This window comes from Sarcophilus harrisii, chromosome 6, assembly GCF_902635505.1.
Source record: "Sarcophilus harrisii chromosome 6, mSarHar1.11, whole genome shotgun sequence".
Lineage (NCBI taxonomy): Eukaryota > Metazoa > Chordata > Mammalia > Dasyuromorphia > Dasyuridae > Sarcophilus > Sarcophilus harrisii.
In genome coordinates this window covers 10,914,434-10,933,818 of record NC_045431.1, presented here as the reverse complement: position 1 = coordinate 10,933,818, position 19,385 = coordinate 10,914,434, and the positions used below count along the sequence as shown (strand labels likewise).

The 19,385-nt window shown below is 35.3% G+C and overlaps 1 protein-coding gene across 5 annotated transcripts in view; it reads right to left on the bottom strand.

The window, feature by feature from the left end:
• SLIT2 (slit guidance ligand 2) overlaps positions 1–19,385 on the bottom strand; it is a 338,313-nt gene that overhangs the window by 132,984 nt on the left and 185,944 nt on the right. For all 5 annotated transcript variants that reach the window (XM_031942954.1, XM_031942956.1, XM_031942958.1 and 2 more), the window contains exon 6: positions 3,557–3,628. In XM_031942954.1, the coding sequence (XP_031798814.1) occupies positions 3,557–3,628 (72 nt within the window). The remainder of the gene's footprint in view (positions 1–3,556; positions 3,629–19,385) is intronic.

Below are 19,385 nucleotides of genomic sequence, written 5' to 3'. Positions count from 1 at the left end.
CAAAATACTTGTGATGAGTAAGTCGGGATTTTGGTGCTGAATTCTCAAAAGTTTGCTGTCAACGTAGTTCTAATTCATCAGATACTCTCATCCGTAATATTTTACTTTCTAAGGCAGTTTTCTTTTTAACATGTTGGTTTCCAATCTCTTCATAATGATATTTCTGAGATGACAGTCATTTATGGGGAAAAAATATTGTATAAAGATGTTTTGTTCCATTTTACAACCATGTTTCTTTCCTACCCATGGTACCCCAAGAATCACTATGCAGTGAAGTATTCACATTCTCTCTTGAGAAATTTCTCCTCTTTTTCATAATATGGATCTGCTTCAATGCATTGTCCACTGTATCACTCATCATCAATGGCTTGTGATCCAGACAATCACACCCTTCTTCTTCTTATCGTCTCATAGTTTGCCAAAACAACTTTTCAAGTTGAAAAAGAAGTCAAAAAAAAAAAGTTCAAAACATTATTTTGAAGAACTTGCTAATTCTGCACATGATGACATGTTTTTTTACAGTTATGAGAGGAAAGGGGAGAAATAACACCCACCTCTGACAATTCTTGTGTGAAGGTCAGTGGCTACAAGTTCTCCAACAAAACTCAAGAGTTCTCCTTCCTTAGGAATCTCATTGACCAGCTTTTGACTTACTTCAGACAATTGTTACAAATACTCTCTATTCTTTTAATTATTCCAGTTTCTATTTCATGGGGTCATAAGATCCTACATGCAAGCTTGAAGGAAAGTAAGAGGCCATCTGGGCCAAGCTTCTCATTTTCTAGGTGAGGAAACTGAGTCCCAGGGAAGAGAAATAATTTGCAAAAGGCAGTTTGAAGTGACAGAAATCAGGTCTGAACCCAAGCTCTCTGTCTTTAGAGCCCCTGATCTTTGCACTGTGCCATTACATTCAATAACATCAACTTTTGCAGTGTTTTACTGCAGGTAAATGGATAGCAACAAGATGAATCACAATATAAAATGATTATAGGCATGAAATTTTGGTTAAAGATTTCTTCTTGTTGATATCATACATTTATTTCTCTCTTTTGCATTTCTCATTATTATTTGTGAGAATTCAAGTCTTCATTAAAGTTTAAAGGAAAGTAGGGGTTTATCTATATAATATCATTCATAGAGTTACTACAAGTATCCGTTATATGACTCACTCAAATACTATATGTCTAAAATCTTTAATATACAAAATACACTAGATTTGAGTTGGAGAATATAGAATCTCCAGCATATTATTTCCTTGCAGTGAGAAGTTTACACAAGGATTGTTACTAAATTAAGGAGAAATTTATGAAGCTAAATGTAAAAGGAAGATATGATAAATGAAATTTCACAATGTATATGATTTTGAATCCTTTGTGTGTAGGTGAAGAATTTTATATTTAGATTGTAAAATCTTTGGGAGGAAATAGACAAAAGTCACATGAGAAGATGGGATGAATGGATTGCAATATGTGCTATTAGAAGGGAGCCTCAAATTGAAGATTACACAGATTGACCCAAGTTTTATATAGAAATCCATGTGTACGTGAGTGTGTGTGTGTTTATAATTTTATTGATATGTTGAAAGTTCATTTTGTTAACCAAACTTTTTCTCTTTGATTCCATTAATCAGCTATCTTTTCCAGAACATATACTGAACATTTTATCTTATGCTTTATGCCATTTTTTTAGATCGAATCACTATTTAGAGCATCCACTATCATGCCAAAGAAAACATACTAAATGAATATGCTTCCAATAATTGACTTTTCAAAATTCAATTCCCAAATTTTAGTAAATTTAGATATATTTAATAAAGAAAACTTCATGATTACAATAATTAGGTGCAAAGAGTTACTTAACATTGCAAATATACTTATATTTTGCATCTAAGAATATATAGATGTGTGTATACATGTATAAACATATATATATATATGTATGTTTTTAATAGGATTTAATTTAGCTTGTCAATTAGAATATTTGCCTGAAAAGTATCTTGAGATAATTTTGATTCTTTTGCAGGGGTCTCATTATAAACTGGGGAGGGAATGAAAAGAGGGCTACATTTAACTGAATAAAACACATATAAGTTTGTTTAGTTTGTCTGCTTTTTTGATACAATGTTATCACTATGAGAGGAGGCTTGAACTTCAAGCATGTTGGTTTTGAAGTATCACCAGGAATAATATTATTTTTGGTATTATTGTCAAACAGTTTTACTGTAAAATTTAATTCAGAGGCTGTGCCACAATAATAGTGTCCTCAATGAAATTTAAATCCTAACTCCTTTGGTTCTGTTTCTTGGAGGTAAAGCTACAGTGTTACTTAGGATTTTAAAAAAAGTTTCTAAAAACAATGGAAGTATATAGAAAAACTTAAGTGACTAAGAAATATTAAATATCTCAATCATTAAAAATTTCCTCAACACCAATTTGCACCTTCTTACAAATTTTAAAAAATCTATTAACAAATCATAATTTGATTCCACGTAAAGAGTTGAAACAAATACTGTGGAAATTGGAAAATATACTCCAAATACGCCACTGAAACTGAACAGAAATTCACTGTTGCTATATAAATGCTGCTGAATCAATTTATTTGATTGACCACATTCTGCTCCCTAAACTCAATTTATAAACCAGTCAGATGGATTTTCTGAATTCTGGATAAATTCCAATGAAAAGAAGACTGAAAATTCAAAGGCTCTCTTTGATTTTCAGACTATTTTGTTTGGGCTGAGGATGATTTAAAACCCAGGGGAATGCTTTGCTGGAAGAGAGCAAAATTCTTTTGCCTTTCTTGAATGTAAAAAAATAAGCAGGACTGTAAGGCTGGCAGGAAAAAAAAATATCCCTGGAATGTAGGAGAGGCTTCAAATCCTTGGTTATGATATTTTTATTTTTGTGGAAGTCACCATTTTTAAGTGAAGGGTTGCAAGTGTATATTATTATGTTACCTTTACTCTTTTGCCAGACATTTCAAAAGAATAAATAAGAAGTAAAGATAGCATTGGAAGATCAATTCATGTGTGGGTATGTGTGTGTGTGTGTTTTCCATTTCAATACTAGTTATACAGTCTCTAAAAACAAACTTATTGGTTAGGTTAGATAATAATAGAGTTAATCTAAACAATTAAGTTTTTCTAACCATTACCTTGTTGAAAATGGCATTTTTTTCCGGGAAGAAAAAGTTACCATGAGCTACAATACTGTGCAGTATCAACAATATCATATCATATAAAACAGTGCACTTTGGTATAAAATGGCATCGCTTGTAATTTCCCCCCACTTGGGGTTAATTGCGTCCGTCTCAGTATTTACCAGTTCTGACCAGACAGAATAATTCTGTAAACCATCTACCTTGCTACGGGAAAGGACACGTTTGTGGCAGGCTGTCTGTGCATTTCTCCAACATCCCAATGACCGAGCAGCACTGGCTATTTACAGGAGCTCCCAGGCCATTTTGGCACCAGGACCCCTGCCAGGAGACAGGCTCCTACACACAGGTCCCTAGGTAGAAGCGGCTTTGAAGAGTAAGAGATACAAGCAGTACTTACAGCACTTCCAGGTCCCGCAGAGCCCTAAACGCCCCATCTTCAATACAGCTGATGTGGTTGTAATCCAGTTGCCTGTTAAACAGATTAGGAGGACATGGGTGAAAGGGAAGGAGGGCCGGCGGGGCTGTGGCTGAGGAAGCCGGGGGGGATCTCTGGAGCTGGGCTTCCCTGGCGGAGAGGCTTCCCCCACAAACTCGTCTGCTTAAGACTGTCACACGCCATTCCGGCCTTGATGCCGCCACTGAGATCTCTTTTTGTTCTGAACTGTCTGGGCAAACAGCAGCTTTGGGAAGGCTCCAGTAAATAATAACTCCACCTTATATTAAATGCCATAGGAATGCAATTTCATTACATCAAGAAAAGCTATCCATTAAAAGCTCTCAGCGTCATCTTGCTGAAACAATTTCATTAAGGTAAAGGATTGTAAATCACTTAATGTCACATGCATCCCCTCAGTGACCTAACAGAATCCATTTATCAGAGAAGCCCAGCTGCATGTTAATTCCACTATCCTTGGCAAGAAAAGGCAAGAAGACGCCGAGTTTTCTCTTTCAGAAGCTCTTTCCTTCTAGAACTCCGGATCCAGAAACAGAAGCATCTTTCATATATGCTTTCCCTCCCCCCGTAAAACGTTTTAGAACACATGTACTTATTTTACATCCAACTTGATTCTTTCCTGAAGCGAAGCCCTTCAGATTACCTGCATGGTGAACATGGCTACTGTTGGATTTTGTAACTTAAAAGTGTGTAACACAGATAATCCAGAGTACACCTTACTAATCTTCCAATGATTACATTTTGAAAAAGAATTTCCACTACTGGATGAAATGACTTCGTTTACAAACTCACATATCCTATGTAGTATATTCTGCATTTGAATGGCAAAAACACATTTTATGTCCGCACACCTCAGCATGATGAAAACTTAAATATTATATATTAAAGTATTAACTTTAGAAAATAGCATATATTTCAAAGAAACTGCTTTTCCACTGCTGAAAAGAGAACTTAATTGTCTGTCCTGAATACAAAATCTAAGAGTAATCCAAACCTAGTAATTTTGAAGTATCCTTTTCCTGCTTTTTTTTTTCCTTTTTGAATTAAGACTTCCTTGTACATATGTAGGAATCTACTTTGTTGAAATAAACTGCCAATTACAGAACTACCATGATCCTTACTGTGAACAATCACTTTTCAGGAGGATAGCCTAAGAAGTTGTTGCTTAAAGCAGGTGGTGATATACTTGAGATTATTATTATCCCAGCAAAGCAGATATTTCAGTGCTTCATTTAAAGAGTAACAAAATGTTACCAAACTAATACCAAAAAAAAGAAAAAGAAAAAAGAAAAAAAAGAAAAGAACAAGAAAAAAGAAAAAAAAAGCACCAGCTTCAGACGCATAGATGAGTAAATGCTATTGTCCAGGACTCTGAATATGACCATGACACAAGTACATTTGCCCTTCCAGGTTCTAATTCTGTATTAGCCAAGGGGACTAATGCACCTACTTTAGAGCTACTCTTGAAGCATTGTTAAGCGGATGACTGCAGGCTAAGTGCTTTCCTCATTAAAAGCCTACATACCAACATAATTTAAGCGTGACTCCTCAGAATGTGGCTTTCAATATCTTGACCATATATGTATGTATAAGCGTATTTGTGTATGTATACATAAGTACAGTCCATATACACCCATGGGGAAGCAGACAGGCCTTACATGCACACATACACAGATCTATATCCACATATGCAAACATATATATGGTGGTTTGAAGCTCAAATAGTAACAGGGACCACTAAGTTGTACATAAGCATCCCTGTGAGCCATATACTGACCTGGTTTAAAATATAATATTAACTATTTTTATTATATATTTTTATTTTTTGTTCTTAATTGTTTCCCAATTATATTTAATATGCTTGAAGTCTGGAGCACAATATTTGTAGCCTGTGGACCATGAGTTGGACACCTCTGCATATATCATACGTATATATTATACATGTACACACAGATATCTATACATACCTATGCATGTGTACATATATACTTTGTCTACACGTAACTAATGTACATAAACATGCACATGTATTCATATGTATTCGTTGTATTCATACCCACCCATCTACATATATATTATATGCATATATGTATATTTTTATGACATTATATATCTCATTGGGAAAGGTATCTGGAGTGGCAGCCATCACAAACTGGCACATTTTTTCTTGATGAAAACGGTGCAATCTATGTCATTTAATGTAGGGTTGGGATATTCAGAAGACATTTTTTGGTTGTTTTTCAGGAAAAGCTATCCAAAATGAGACCTACCATTTATTATGATCTAGAGTACCAACATTTTTCCTTAAGGGGAATTCATGAAGCAGAATAGTTTCATTTTCTAAGGCATTTTTTAAAGCAACTTGATATGATTTTGTAACTCCAACATCAAAAGACAAAGTTTGCATTTCTGAGTTCTCTTGTTGTGTTTTTAATAGATTAATCTCATTTAACAATTAAGTTAATAGCCTTTTTTTAGAGTGCTAAAATATATCCAGAGTCCCATTCTCTAACCCCTAGTACAATTTATCAAAGCCATTTAAATTAGTACAATGGCATGAAATGTTACCCTTGACACAGTACAAAAGAGAAATTGTTTCCAGACAAATTGGCAAAATCTTTTAATGCCATCAAATTTGCCTAATGCAGTCAGCCTGCAGGTTAACCTGTAAAGGGGTGAGCCTTGTGTTTGCCCATATCTTATTATCCTTAGCTGTCAATGTATAAATCAGCCCTGACACAGTTTCTTTTAAATCATCCAGCCCACAGACAGAAGGAAAGCATTGAAGCGAATCTTGTCCTACAAGAAATAACTGAAAGGCAGATGACTCCTACTCAATGGGCACCGGTTGAGACAATTCAAAAAACAAAATAAAACAAAAACCCAAAATAACAACAACCAAAACTTTGCTGTTGTTATTCCCTTTAATAAATCTATGTTTAATCACTAGGAATAAAGTTCCTTTCAAACCATTTTGCAAATGTCAAAATAAACTCACCCAAACTTCATCAATCAGTTACTCAGGGTTAGGACTGAACAAGCAGCTCAAAGTCTACCCTCATAAACTCCCATATTTCTGCCCTTCTACGACATGGATGTCTGAAAGCACTCCTTCGTCTCTACCCTTTGGTGTTCTGGGTAACCCAGAGAGCATGCTCTTCCGTCAGTCCAGCAGCTTCAAACGGCCAGCGTCCTCCTGCTCATCGACTCCCAATAACAAATTAAAGCTTTTATGGGACAAAAGGGGCAGTGCTGAGGACCTGGCACTCTGCCACCTGGGGCGCATTCGGCCGAATGCCCTGGGTGTGGGGAGAGAGAAGCGTTGTATGGTGGTCCTAGGGCCTGACATTTCCTATTTCTGGTAGACATTAGGCAGTGACAAAAGAGGAACTGGAAAGCCTGAATGTACCAGTGTGGGAAAAGAATATGCTATATCAGCTATTAAATGGCTGGAGGAGCCGAAAAGTGACCCAGAGGTCCACAGATTACAGCAACAAGAGTCCATTTTTAATATCGATTAGCAATCTTTTGATTCCATTCTCCTCTCACTTCCACATTTTCCCTCTTTCCTTAGGGAGATTATAGCATCTTATTTCCTAAAGATTTTTAAAGCTAAGGAAGATCTTTTTCCAAAGAGTAGTTTAGCCGAGTCCTACTTACAGATCTGATGAATTCTACATAAACCACGTGCTCTGAGAATTCCATTGTTTCTAATAAATAATAAAACATTTTTAATTTGATAGGCCCTCCCGGAGACTACACTCTACTGGAAAATTCTTCAACAATTCAGGTTTAGCTTTGCCTTAAAATGAGGAGTTAGACTATACAGCAGTCAATCCACTGATACACCACGTAACTATCATCTAGGAATCAGCCTAATTAAGATTGGAGGCTCATCACCAGGTAAAGTGCTGGATGATGAATTTGGAGGAATAAATTATCTGTCTTTAATCCAGTATACTGTAAAGAAGTTGGAGTTACTCTCTTGAGGAATTTATATCATTAGCAAAGTCACAGATCTTTAAAATTTAAAATGACTTAGAGTCAGCTTACTACCACGCTTATTATTCATTGACATAGATGTTCTAATGCTTTAGTGCTTTTCACAATTTAAAAAAAAACCTACTGAAATACTGGAAAAAAAGGAATATTGAGTTAAATTCAAGGAAACTGATCAACTCCAAACCTGAAAAAGAATGCCCTCTTAACAGGAATGACTTGCAGAAATGAAGTCATAAGTGACCAGATAGATTTTTGCCACTTAATCACAATGATAAGCTAGAAATAATCATTTTCTATAAATTACCTGGTAACAGTGAGATAAAATTTTCAAACTCTTCATGGACATTCTAAGAAATTATCTCCCTTAACAATATCTGGTCATTCATCCATTTTTAATCACCAAAAAAAATTTATTGAGCATATACCATATGCAAGATCTTGCTCTTGGTAACAGTTCAATAGAGAAAGTGATAGCCATCAAAAGCAGCAAAGGATAAGGCAGACTCAAATGGTTACCTTCCAAGCATGTTCGAGGCTCAAATTATTAAGAGAAGCCAAAGGAGCCAAAAGGACTATGACCTGAGAATCATGAGTCCAAATAGCTGCACGATACTGGGCAAGCCCACTCACTACTCTAGCCTTCAATTTTTTTATATTTCAAATGTAAGACTGAGATATGAGTTTCTTAACTTGGGGTCTACATATTTCAAAGGATCCATAAATTTGAATTTAAAAAATACACTTTATCGCAATAAATGAGATCACATGTAAAAGATTTGCAAACCTTAAAATGTTAGATACTAGCTATTGTTCCTATCAGCAATTATCATATAATTAATTTCCTTTGAAATGATAAATATTTTAGTTTCTGCATTTAAACACATTCTGAGAAGAGATCCATAGGTCTCACTTAACTGTCAGAGGGGTCCGGGACACACACAATATTTTTTTTTTTAACTCACAGTTTAGACCATGACCTCTAAGATTTATCTGTACACACAAGGACAAGGCAGGCACTCTTACATATTCACCTTTTCTACCTGTACTTTTTTCTAAAATTTTAACTGAGAATATGGTTCTCCAGAGGGCTTTTGTGGCACACAAAATATTTCCCACTAATTACCCTTAAAGGTTCAAGGTAGTGTAAGTATTGTCATTCTCATTTTACAAATTAGCAAAAGTTTACTATGAGATATGGAGGAGAATCATGGTTAATCTGGAATCTCTCTAGCTAACATCATTTCCGAACTCTTGTTGAATCTGACAAAGCTTCTTTTGACTGAAGCCCCAACGAGGTTCAAAGGAAGCTACTGGATCCTGTGGAGTGTCAGCCTGGGGCTGGCCAAGGGAAGGGAACGGGTCTAAAAGTAGACTTTTATAATGGGGAGAAAACCCAACACTCCTCCCACCCTCCACATGTCACTGCTGACCAGAAACTCTCCTCGCCCTGTATTATTCCTGGTTCTGGAGGCAAACTTCTTTGGGCCAGGGCCTAGCCAGCTGCTCTGGAAGCCTGTTCTCCATGGCTTCTGCCCTCAAGGAGGCCCATGTTCTGTAGGCAAAGAAAGAGTATGGCACCGGGAGACATGGAGTCTAGAACTGGATGCTGGTTCTGACGCTAACAATCTGTGCAATCTTGAAAACAAGAGGGTTGGACTGGATGGGTCCTAAGTCTTTTCTAACTTCAGAGACATGATCCCACATAGTGCCTTTCTGCGCTTTCTACACAGAAGCTGCAAGAGAGAAAAGGCAAAGCCAATCCTAAAAAAACAAAATATCCTAGCCGGGGCCTGTAAATTTACTTGAATAATTCATGCAACCAAAATGTCATCCTAAATTCTAGTTAGACAGTTGTTCGGTTTCCCTATAATCTGTCAATAAATTACCAAGAGGCCTGCTTACAAAAGTCGCCTCCAGACAAAGTGACACTAAACAAAGGCCCCCATCCTGAATAAAGAATTCTCCCAATCAACCTGGAGGTTCATTGTTCCACATAGCTAGCGCTGGATAGTTCTCTGGCGACTTGGGCTGTATCAGTTGTATTATTCCATGTCTTGTGCCCCCAAAATGTCCATGATTCACATTCTTATATACTCCCTAAATTGATGGTTTGTCCAGAAACCTCATATCTAGTAAGATGGGTGATTATTTACAAACTTAATTAGAAAGCTTCTCAGACTTCCTATAACTTTTATATAAGTTTATAAGGTCTTGCCAGAATGAATTAGAAACAAGGAAAAGTTAACAGGCAATAATACAAAGACAACTTTATAGTAGAGTCTAGTCAAGTCTCAGATGAGCTGCCCAAATGTATGTGGATATCCCAATTGGGACCCTATACTCAGAGAAGGATGCAAAATATGTTTGAGGAAATTTTCTCCCCCTAAATCCCTAAAAGTATGTTCTGGGCAATCTGGATAAAGGTCCAAATGAAGACCCAAAGCCAGCAGATGATAGGTGTGAAAGGCTTTTAGAAAAAAGGAAGATGATCATCTATTGAAGTGTTATGGAGGCCTTATATAGGAGGTCAGATTTGCGTTGGTTTTTGCATGATAAGTAGCATTTCTATAGGTAAGGAGAAAGAGTTAGACAATGCAAATAGATGTTTGTGAGGATGAAAGGGAAGAATATACAACATGTTTGGGGGAGAGCGAGTAACTCAGTCAACTAGAGTGGAGAGTCATTACAAGAGGTTGCTAAAGATGTTCTGGTTGAGATTGTGGAAGACCTTGATTGCGAAGTTAAGTAGGGAATTTTGACTTTATTCTATAATTAAGAGAAAATCACTGGAGGTTTTCATGCAATGGAATGACATGATGAAAGCAGTATCTCAATTATTAGTCCAATGGCAATCTACCACAAGTAAATGATAGACTAAGGCTGGAGGAAAAATTATAAGGATTTTTCAATAGTTTGGTTGTATGAGATGCAGTTCCCTACTAGAGGGAATATTATGTAGATTGTAGGGAGAGGGTTAGTCAAAAAACAAAGACCACTGCCTGCTCCTATCCTCTGTCCACCCAGAAAATCTGGCATTAAACCAGATTTGAGACTAGGAAGGACCCTGGTCTTCAAGCATACTTGACTTTAGATACAGGGGAAGGTACTCTCAAATCTCACCCTCTGAACCTGCCCCATGTGTCCCAAAATGGCTCAGGTTATAAGTTGTATAGTTGTTCTCCCTTAACAGTTGTGGAAGGTTGAGGAAGAGAAAGGAGAAAAGTAGAACCAGGAGTTAGGACAACCAAGGATAATCTCTCATACATATAAAATTAGAAGGTACTTTAGGGGACATCCATTGCCTCAAGTTGCAAGTAGAGATTAAGTGACCTGACCAGTTCCCATGGATAATAACTGAGATTAGATCTAAATTTAGGTTCTCAAATTCTAGAGATTAAACTTTTTTTCCAATGAATCCCTTCATATTTCTTCACCATCCCTACTCCCATACACCTTAAAATCTGCCATTGACCTTTCTTTTTTCTGATATTTTGGAAGTATTCTTTTAAAGAAGTCCCTCTTCTCTGCCTTTTCCAGTTTATAGATAATTTCAAATTCCCAGCTCTGCTCAAATATTTTCAACTGGCCTGTGATCATTAAAATTAGGAGGTTCAAAAATTTATTACATTGATTGAAAGGGAAAGAAAGTAGTATGTAGAATAGATATTATAGACAGAATTAATTCAGATTTAAATTTTTAATTAATTGCATAATCAGTGGATAAGCTCGTTTCTCAGAAGCAAACAGTACTTATTTCTTAAAACAATTACCTTCAAATTATTGATCACTTATATTTCTATAATTCTCATATACCGGCATCTCAGAGACAGCATGGGAGTTAATAAGACATATATATGAAATTCCCATACCTTTAAATGGGTTTGCTAAAGTATGTTTGCAAAGTGTAGAAAATACTGGTCAAGGAGTCTGATAGTGAATGTTTCCTACAAGAATATGGGGTTAGATTTTGTTTAAGGCTCCACATTCTAAGTCGGCAGACTCAAAATCTTGGTAATAATTTTATAAAACTACTTTTTTTTCAAGAAAGAAAAATCTTAACTTATACTCAGACATTTAACAGATCTGAAAATACAGAAATTTGGATGGATTGGGTCATGAAAACTTAAAAAAGAAGGGGGAGAAGAGGAAAAAGTTAGAAGTAGTCGGTAAGGCAACCACAGGACCATGGATAGCTCCCCATATGAAATATTACTCTTCTGAAAGCTGCAGGATTTCTGAAGCCTTTTTATCCTTTGCTACGAAGGATACTCAGGTTCATTCTAACCCCTAAGCAAAATTTTTCTGGATATTAAAAGAGCCTTATGTCGCTCTGACCTTTTTGTTATAAGGAATAATACTTCTAACAAAATGTCATTTGTGTCATTTGTATAAGTTTAGGGAAGTCATTTATAACTTTGATGTTAAGTGTTCACAATCAGAAGCACAGTTTCCAGATAAGGTTCAGACCCATCCAAGATTTTTATATCGTCAGAAATCTTTGGGGATCATGTTATAGGTTGTTAATTCAGATCAGTCTCTTTACTGGAGTTTGTTCTCTCCTCTCACCTAATACCCTCAATCAGGAAGCCGAACATACACTTACACAGTGACCAAGAATCTATCAGAAGTACGGGGGGCACTGACCTATTCACATTAAATTAGGGACAAGATATTTTTACATTTTTGATGTCAGAAAAGAGCTGAGCTATTCACAAAACTAGAGATAGAACATTAGACAATATTTCTTAAAATGAATAAAAATTGATTGAAGAAGCAATTATCAAGCTAGGTGCAAATATTTTGGTAAATATTGGAGATACAGACAGCAAAAAACAGACAGCCTCTGCTCTCAAGAAGTTCACATTTAGTAGGGGAAGATATCAATCTATTATTTACCTGTTAATCTATCTTGTATAGACATTGTATGTTTGTAGTCAGGCATATGAATATATGGACATAATGTTTTATACACACATATACACACTTCCACCTGCAAGTCACATGGAAGGGCTGAATGTGGGAATAAAGCAAATGGTCTTATATCTTATGAATTTAATTTCCACTGATCAAATCACATGTTTCTAACACTAAACTACCTGCTGGTACCAAGGACTTTGGTGATAACTTTTCTGGGCCTTTAGCAGTTTTAATTTCTGAAGCAGTAAAGTTGTAGGCACCTACAGAAACATTTTTCAGGTCCCAAATCCAGAAGGGTCACTTTTGCTCTAATGACCATGGGTTCTGTACTGGAAGTGGTTCTAAACTAGGTAGTCTAGGAGGCATTGTTTTTCCAGGGACTCTGACTCCTGCATTATCTCCATTGATATATAAGGAAAAATCCTAGTTAGGATGGTGTGGTGAGTGGCTTGATTCAAATGGAATACACCACTTTACTCCTAAATTTCTTTTTTTAGTTTTGTTCATTGATGTTTTATTTACTTGTTTGTTTAATTTTATTGAGATCTTTCATTTTTACATAATTTTTATTTCCGTATGTTTCCTTCCTTCTCATCTTCAGAAAACTATCCTTCATAGCAAAGAATTGTTTAGAAGCAAAAAAAGCAATTAAAACTAATCAACAATTCAAACTCTCATTTTCCCATTTCTTCAAAGAAATAATTAAAGTACATTTTCTTATGTAGCTCTAAGTCTTATCATTTTAATTATAAATTATTCAATTTTATTTTTCTTGCTCTTTCTACTTCACAAAGTTGTATTTATTATAGTTCTACTTACTTTATTTTGCATCAGTTCACTTAATCATTTCATGTTTCTTTGAATGCTTTCATTCATTGTTTCTTAAAATATAGTGATACTATATTACATTTGTGCAAAATAACTTATTTAGCCTTTTCCCAATCAAAAGGCATCTACTTGTTTTTTAATTATCTTCTTCCCCCAAAATGTACTTCTATGAATATTTTGATGTACATGAAACATTTGTTCCTATTTTTAACCTTCTTGGAGATAACATGCTACTACTTAACTACTTAACAGTGGAATCTTTGGATCACAATGACATTTTCTTAATTTTCCCCATCTCCATAATTTCAAATTATTTTTGAATGGTTCAAGCAATGAACAGTTTCAACAAAAGAGACTGATTTTTAAAAAAAAAATTCAAAAAGAAAGGATATGATGATGGTATTAGCTCCAAAAAGCTAACCAAGAAGACAAAACAACTGACCTACATTTTATCTAGTTTCTCATCCTTATGAAAATTTTGTAAGACAGACATGGGAAAATATTCTCAAAAATGACATATAACCCAGATGATTCACTTTTAATAAATATCCACTGGCACACAGTTGTTTGAAATATTTCAAGAACAAAAGGTGCTGCTCACCAACATATATAAGATTAGGTGGGCACACTAATCACTTTCTCCTAAAGAAAAAAATCAATGGGAATTCTCTTCCCACGGTGTACAGGTACACTTGCAATGTATGTTTATGATTGCATTGTGTTCATTACCTATTAATTGTGGAAAAAACAAAGAAATATTTTGACTAGCTGGAACAAAACAAACCTTCAAGTTTCTCTTCAAAAAAGGCATCTTGATATTAAATTACATACTAAAATGACATAGCCCATTAATCAGTTTAAATAATGAAATATCTTTATCTAATGATTCTCTGATTATCAACACCAAACAAAACATATAATAAGGAGGCAAATGCTCCTGAAAATTATGTCCCACAGTCATGGAAGATGCCCTGGAAAAAGGCCAATCAGAACAATGTTACCTGTAAATTGCTCTCTAAAGGATATTATACTGATTGTGTTGAGTCGTGGGTTGTTATGGACTCTCTAGTATGAAATCCAGGATCATTCAAAAGATATTGGCTGAATAACTCATATAGCACAAAAAGAAATGGAAAAAAGAATTATTATTCTCTAAATTATGAAAGATGGAAGGTCCAAGCATTTACTTAATTAGTATATATATAGAGAGAGAGATAGGAATTGCAGATGGATAATGAATTTGGTTCAGAAGACCTGGCTGACTCACATTTAGGAAAATCATTTTGCTTTCAACAATCAAGTATATCTTAAATTTTATTTTTAAATTAATTGTTTTTTAATTCTAAACTTGACCATTACTAATAAATATGAGAATGTTCACAAAGGATAAAAAATATTTTATATCAAACTATATAAAGTTAGTCTTTAAGTATATAACAAATTCAACATGTTGAAAATATAATTTTTAAACTTCAATGTGCTCTAGTAGCATTAAAAAACTGGGAATCATAAAAACCCATAATTTAAGAAATGATTAGATGGTGAATCAATCTATAGGATATTACTAATAATGAACTCTGGATAGTTAATAATAAAAAATAACACATCATCAAGAAATAATAGCCAGATGTTGAAGAAACATCTGTGAAAGAGCAAAAGACTTTCTGTGCTTTGAGTGGATAGTCTATAGATGGTTTACCAAATGACATCTGAATGGATGGATTTCATGAAAAAAGTAACTATGTGCATGGGAATATGATTAAACTGCTGTCAAGTACTGTTTAAGAGGAGATATCCATTATTACTTTAGTCAGAAGCATATGAGAGCTTAAATAATCTTAAATAAACATATCTCTCACTTTATGTAATGTCTACATTATTTCTAAATAATTCCATGACTTTAAATAACCATAATGACCTAATTAATTAAAAGAACTGGAAGTAAATGTTATTATAAAACAAATAATGAGTTGATAATTTGAAACATCTTATTAATTTTCTGCTTTGAACTTATTTTCTGCATGTTCGTTTTCCTTAAGGCAAGGAATAAGAAACGAAATAAAAAGTGCAGTCTAGTTTAAGATAGTTTTTATGTGATTTCATTTATGAAGCTAGAGAAAAAAAATCTTCATGTTGAGAGCAAACTGTGGTTTGTATATTTATTGATATCCAAATAAATGAAATAAATCTGATTATATACTTTATAATATAGGTCAACCTTTTCAGTTTCTTGAAGAAAAATAACAAAATAATTGTTGAAGAAAGAACAAGATCAAAAAAGATATGGGATCATTGCTTAGTGTAAACAGATAATAATATCAGTGAAATTTGTGATCGTGAACTTAAATATTTTGCCTACCTTTAGGCCACTCTTACAAACATCATCCAAGGAAGGAACCTTCCATAAGTCAACCTTCATTGCAGGTATATGACCAAGCAATTGCCTGTGTAGATGTCACATCACTCAACTCCTCAGGAGCCTTCACTCCTCAAGACTAGAAAAAAGTTCTCCAAATAGAGGCTCAAAATAGAGGTGGATTTGGTTTTATTAATGAAAATAATACGGAAAAAAAATGCATTATCATCTGATTTCCTGTTGCACTCTAAGGTCCATTGAGCCATTTCATCTGATATATAGTTGAAACCTCCTTTAAATCTTGTTTCCCTTTATTAAAATGTAAGTTCTTCAAGAGCATGAATTCTTATTTTTATTTGTACCCTAGAAATTTGCATATAATAATCACTTAATAAATGCCCCCTTTCCTATTCATTTACAAATATGTACACCTGAAAAACCTAGAATGTTGAGGTAGAACATAATACAATGAAACATAATAGAGTGAAACCTAAAACCTGCACTCCATTTTTAAAAAAAAATCAAATTTGTTAGAAGAAGGTATGGCTGGAGAGCAGTTTATCTGTAAAAATAACTGGGGTTTAGTGAATTACAAGCTCAACATGAACCAAAAAGCCGAAAATGCTAATGTAAACTTGACTTTTACTTAAACCTACATAGTGTTTCTGATAAGGGATGTAAGCCTTGCTATGGACCATAACTGGATAATCATGTTCAGTTTTATCTGCTGCATTTAAAAAAGTGCATTGATAAATTAAGCAATGTCTGAATTAGGATAACCAGAGTAATGAACGACCTTGAATTCAGGCCATTGGAAGATTGATTATTATAAATATCCAAATTAACTACAAAAGACAAATGAAGGAAGATGTTATCTGAATCCAGAGAAAGAAGTAATAAATAGAAGTATGGAAGTATATCCAGAATGGTGTTTTATTCATACATACACACACACACTGATTTATGTCTAATGGTAAACATTTCAGGTGAGAAGGAAAAAAATAAAGTTACATGATAATTTTATTATATATTAAAAAGAAATAGTAAATTGTATGCAATAGATGTTCAGTTTCATGCACAATTTTTTAAAAACTATTCTACTATGTTATGGAAATGCTTGCTTTATTTCTCAAGTTCAGAATAAAGTAATCAAAAATTTTTAAATGGCAAAAAAAGACTGAAAGAACTGGACAGCCTCTAAGAAAGAGACTTTGAAGCTATCAGATTTCTTCAAGCATTATAATGTCAAATGGAAGATGAATTATACTGATTCTATTTGGGCCAGAGGGCAGAATTAGAAGCAATGTGTAGAAACTGAAAAGATGACAATTTAAGATTAAGGTAAAGGAAGGGGAGTAGATGTTCTTCCCCTATAACATCTTTCACCATCACTGGCTCTCAATTTCTTGATGTATAAGACCAAAGAGTTAGACTAGATGACCTCCAAGTCTCCTTCCAGCCCTAGTCCTGTATCCTTGTGATAATTGGGAAACATTGCTATCTTCCTGATGCCTTTCCTCAGATTCAGCCAGGAAAAGACTGCTCAGTTAAATCAAATTAAAGAAGATCAAAAGGGGCAGCACTCTCTAAAGCCATCTGGGCTACCCCAATCCCGAGCTGGAATTCCTTTGGCAACACTCTTAGTCATTCAGTGATCATTCAGTCCCTGCTTGAAGACCTCAAATGTTCCCTCAAGACATTCATTCTTCTTTAATGATGCTTTTATTATTGGTAGTATATTTTGTTTCATATCGAACTAAAATCAGATTTCCATGACTTCTGCCAAGTTAAAAGAATTCTAATTTACCCACATTCACCACAACCCCAATCCCAAATTCTTTCTTTTCAAATTAAGCATCCTGGCTCTCTCGGTGGATCCAAATACAGTTGGCTACCAGCCTTCTTGCTATCCTCATCACCTTTCTCGGAGACCTTTTAGATATTTTCCAATAATAGCATGCTTTCCTGATGGTATCACTGTACTTGGGAATATTTCCTAATAGTTAAAATTCATCTAGTTTAAGAAGAAATAAAAATGGAAGGTACCAGGCAAGCCATAGCACATCACCACTTTCATTAAGACATCAGATGAGATAGTTCTGAGCACTGGGATTTTTAGTCTACTGGCCATGTTTCCATTGCTCCTTGAGAGTCATATGGGGAGCAACCCCTGTGGGAAAGGGTTTCATGCTTCTTGCTCCCACCAGTCCTGGCTGTCAGACAGACAAATCCCAGAGTTCTGAAGCTAGAAACTTCACTTTTAGTCCGGTACCCTGGAGTTGTCACCGAGGGAAACAGCCAAGTCCCATCCTCTGCCAACTGCAGGAAATCCAAACCTGTCTGGCTGAAGCAGCGAGGCACCCAAAGGGGGAGGAAAGGAGCCTCATGTTTCAGGGAAAGCAATTTATTCCTGACACTTTAATGAGCATTTCTCCTGATGGAACTAGCTGGGAACCATGGCTCAAGAGCTCCAGGAAGAGCAAGTCCCTCAGACCACCGGTCATCTCTTCAGTGCAGGGTCACCCTCACTTGTAACAGCAACCTTTGTAGAAAAAGCGTCATTATTCCTAGTCCTCCCAACTCCAGCCACTGACCAGCAGTCATGGACAGGTGAAATGTGCTACATGGGCTTTCTCCTGTCAGAATTCGAGCTCCTGGAGAAGAGGCCATTTTACTAGTCTTTGTATGCCTGGCCCTTTGCATAGTGTTCTGTAGTCTGAAAGTAATAAATGCTTTAAGAGAATGATTAAATAAAGATTTCAATCAACTTCCCATGTATGCTCCATGATAGTTTTTGGTGACTATTTTCCAACTAATAATAAGGTAAGGGTTTGTGCGTGCATGCAAATGCACATCTGTATATCTGGTTTTAAAATGGTATATATAGACTATATTGCATATTTATCATGAAAGATATATGAAGATGTTTTCTGTGTATCTTAGGGCCTTTCTCCAAAGTATCCCATCGCTCCTAAGTTTATACATGTGACTGTCAGTCTCTCTATAAATGATGTCTCCCCTCTCATTTATTTGCCATCTGAGAAGATGCTGATAATTACAGCAATTCACATTCAAAATATCCTCTATGCTAGTATTCTTACTCCTATTTTATAGATTAAATACTGGGACTCAGAGAAGATAAATTACTTCCCCACGGTCACAATGCAAGCTATTAGCAGGGCCAGGGTATTCGCCCATATCTTCCAACTTCTAGTATTTCCCTCTTTGCATGATGCTACTCAGTATTACTCAGCATGTACTACTACAGAGTATATCTTCTTTTAATATTCAACATAATTCAATTCAACAGATATTTGTTGGGTGCTGAATTGGGCAAGACGTTCTGTTGGGTGCTATAGGAGACACTGACATACTAAGATACAGCAGTTGTCCTTAAAGAGCTTACAAGAGAGAGGAAGATTAGAAAAACACAGAAATGGCTAAATGATCCAGGAAGATGTGATCAGTGTAACAAGGAAGCCCTAATGGATAACAAGGCCAAAATTCTAAACATCTTCAATATACTTAAAAGCCTATGGTTTTGATCTTTTAAAAATATTACAAAGTATAAGTCAGGCCCATTCTGAGAAAGAAACCTGGGAACTAGGTGCTCAAGAAAACAAGTGGGAGGCAGTGTTACACATGGATGACCCTCCCAGGCCAAATGAA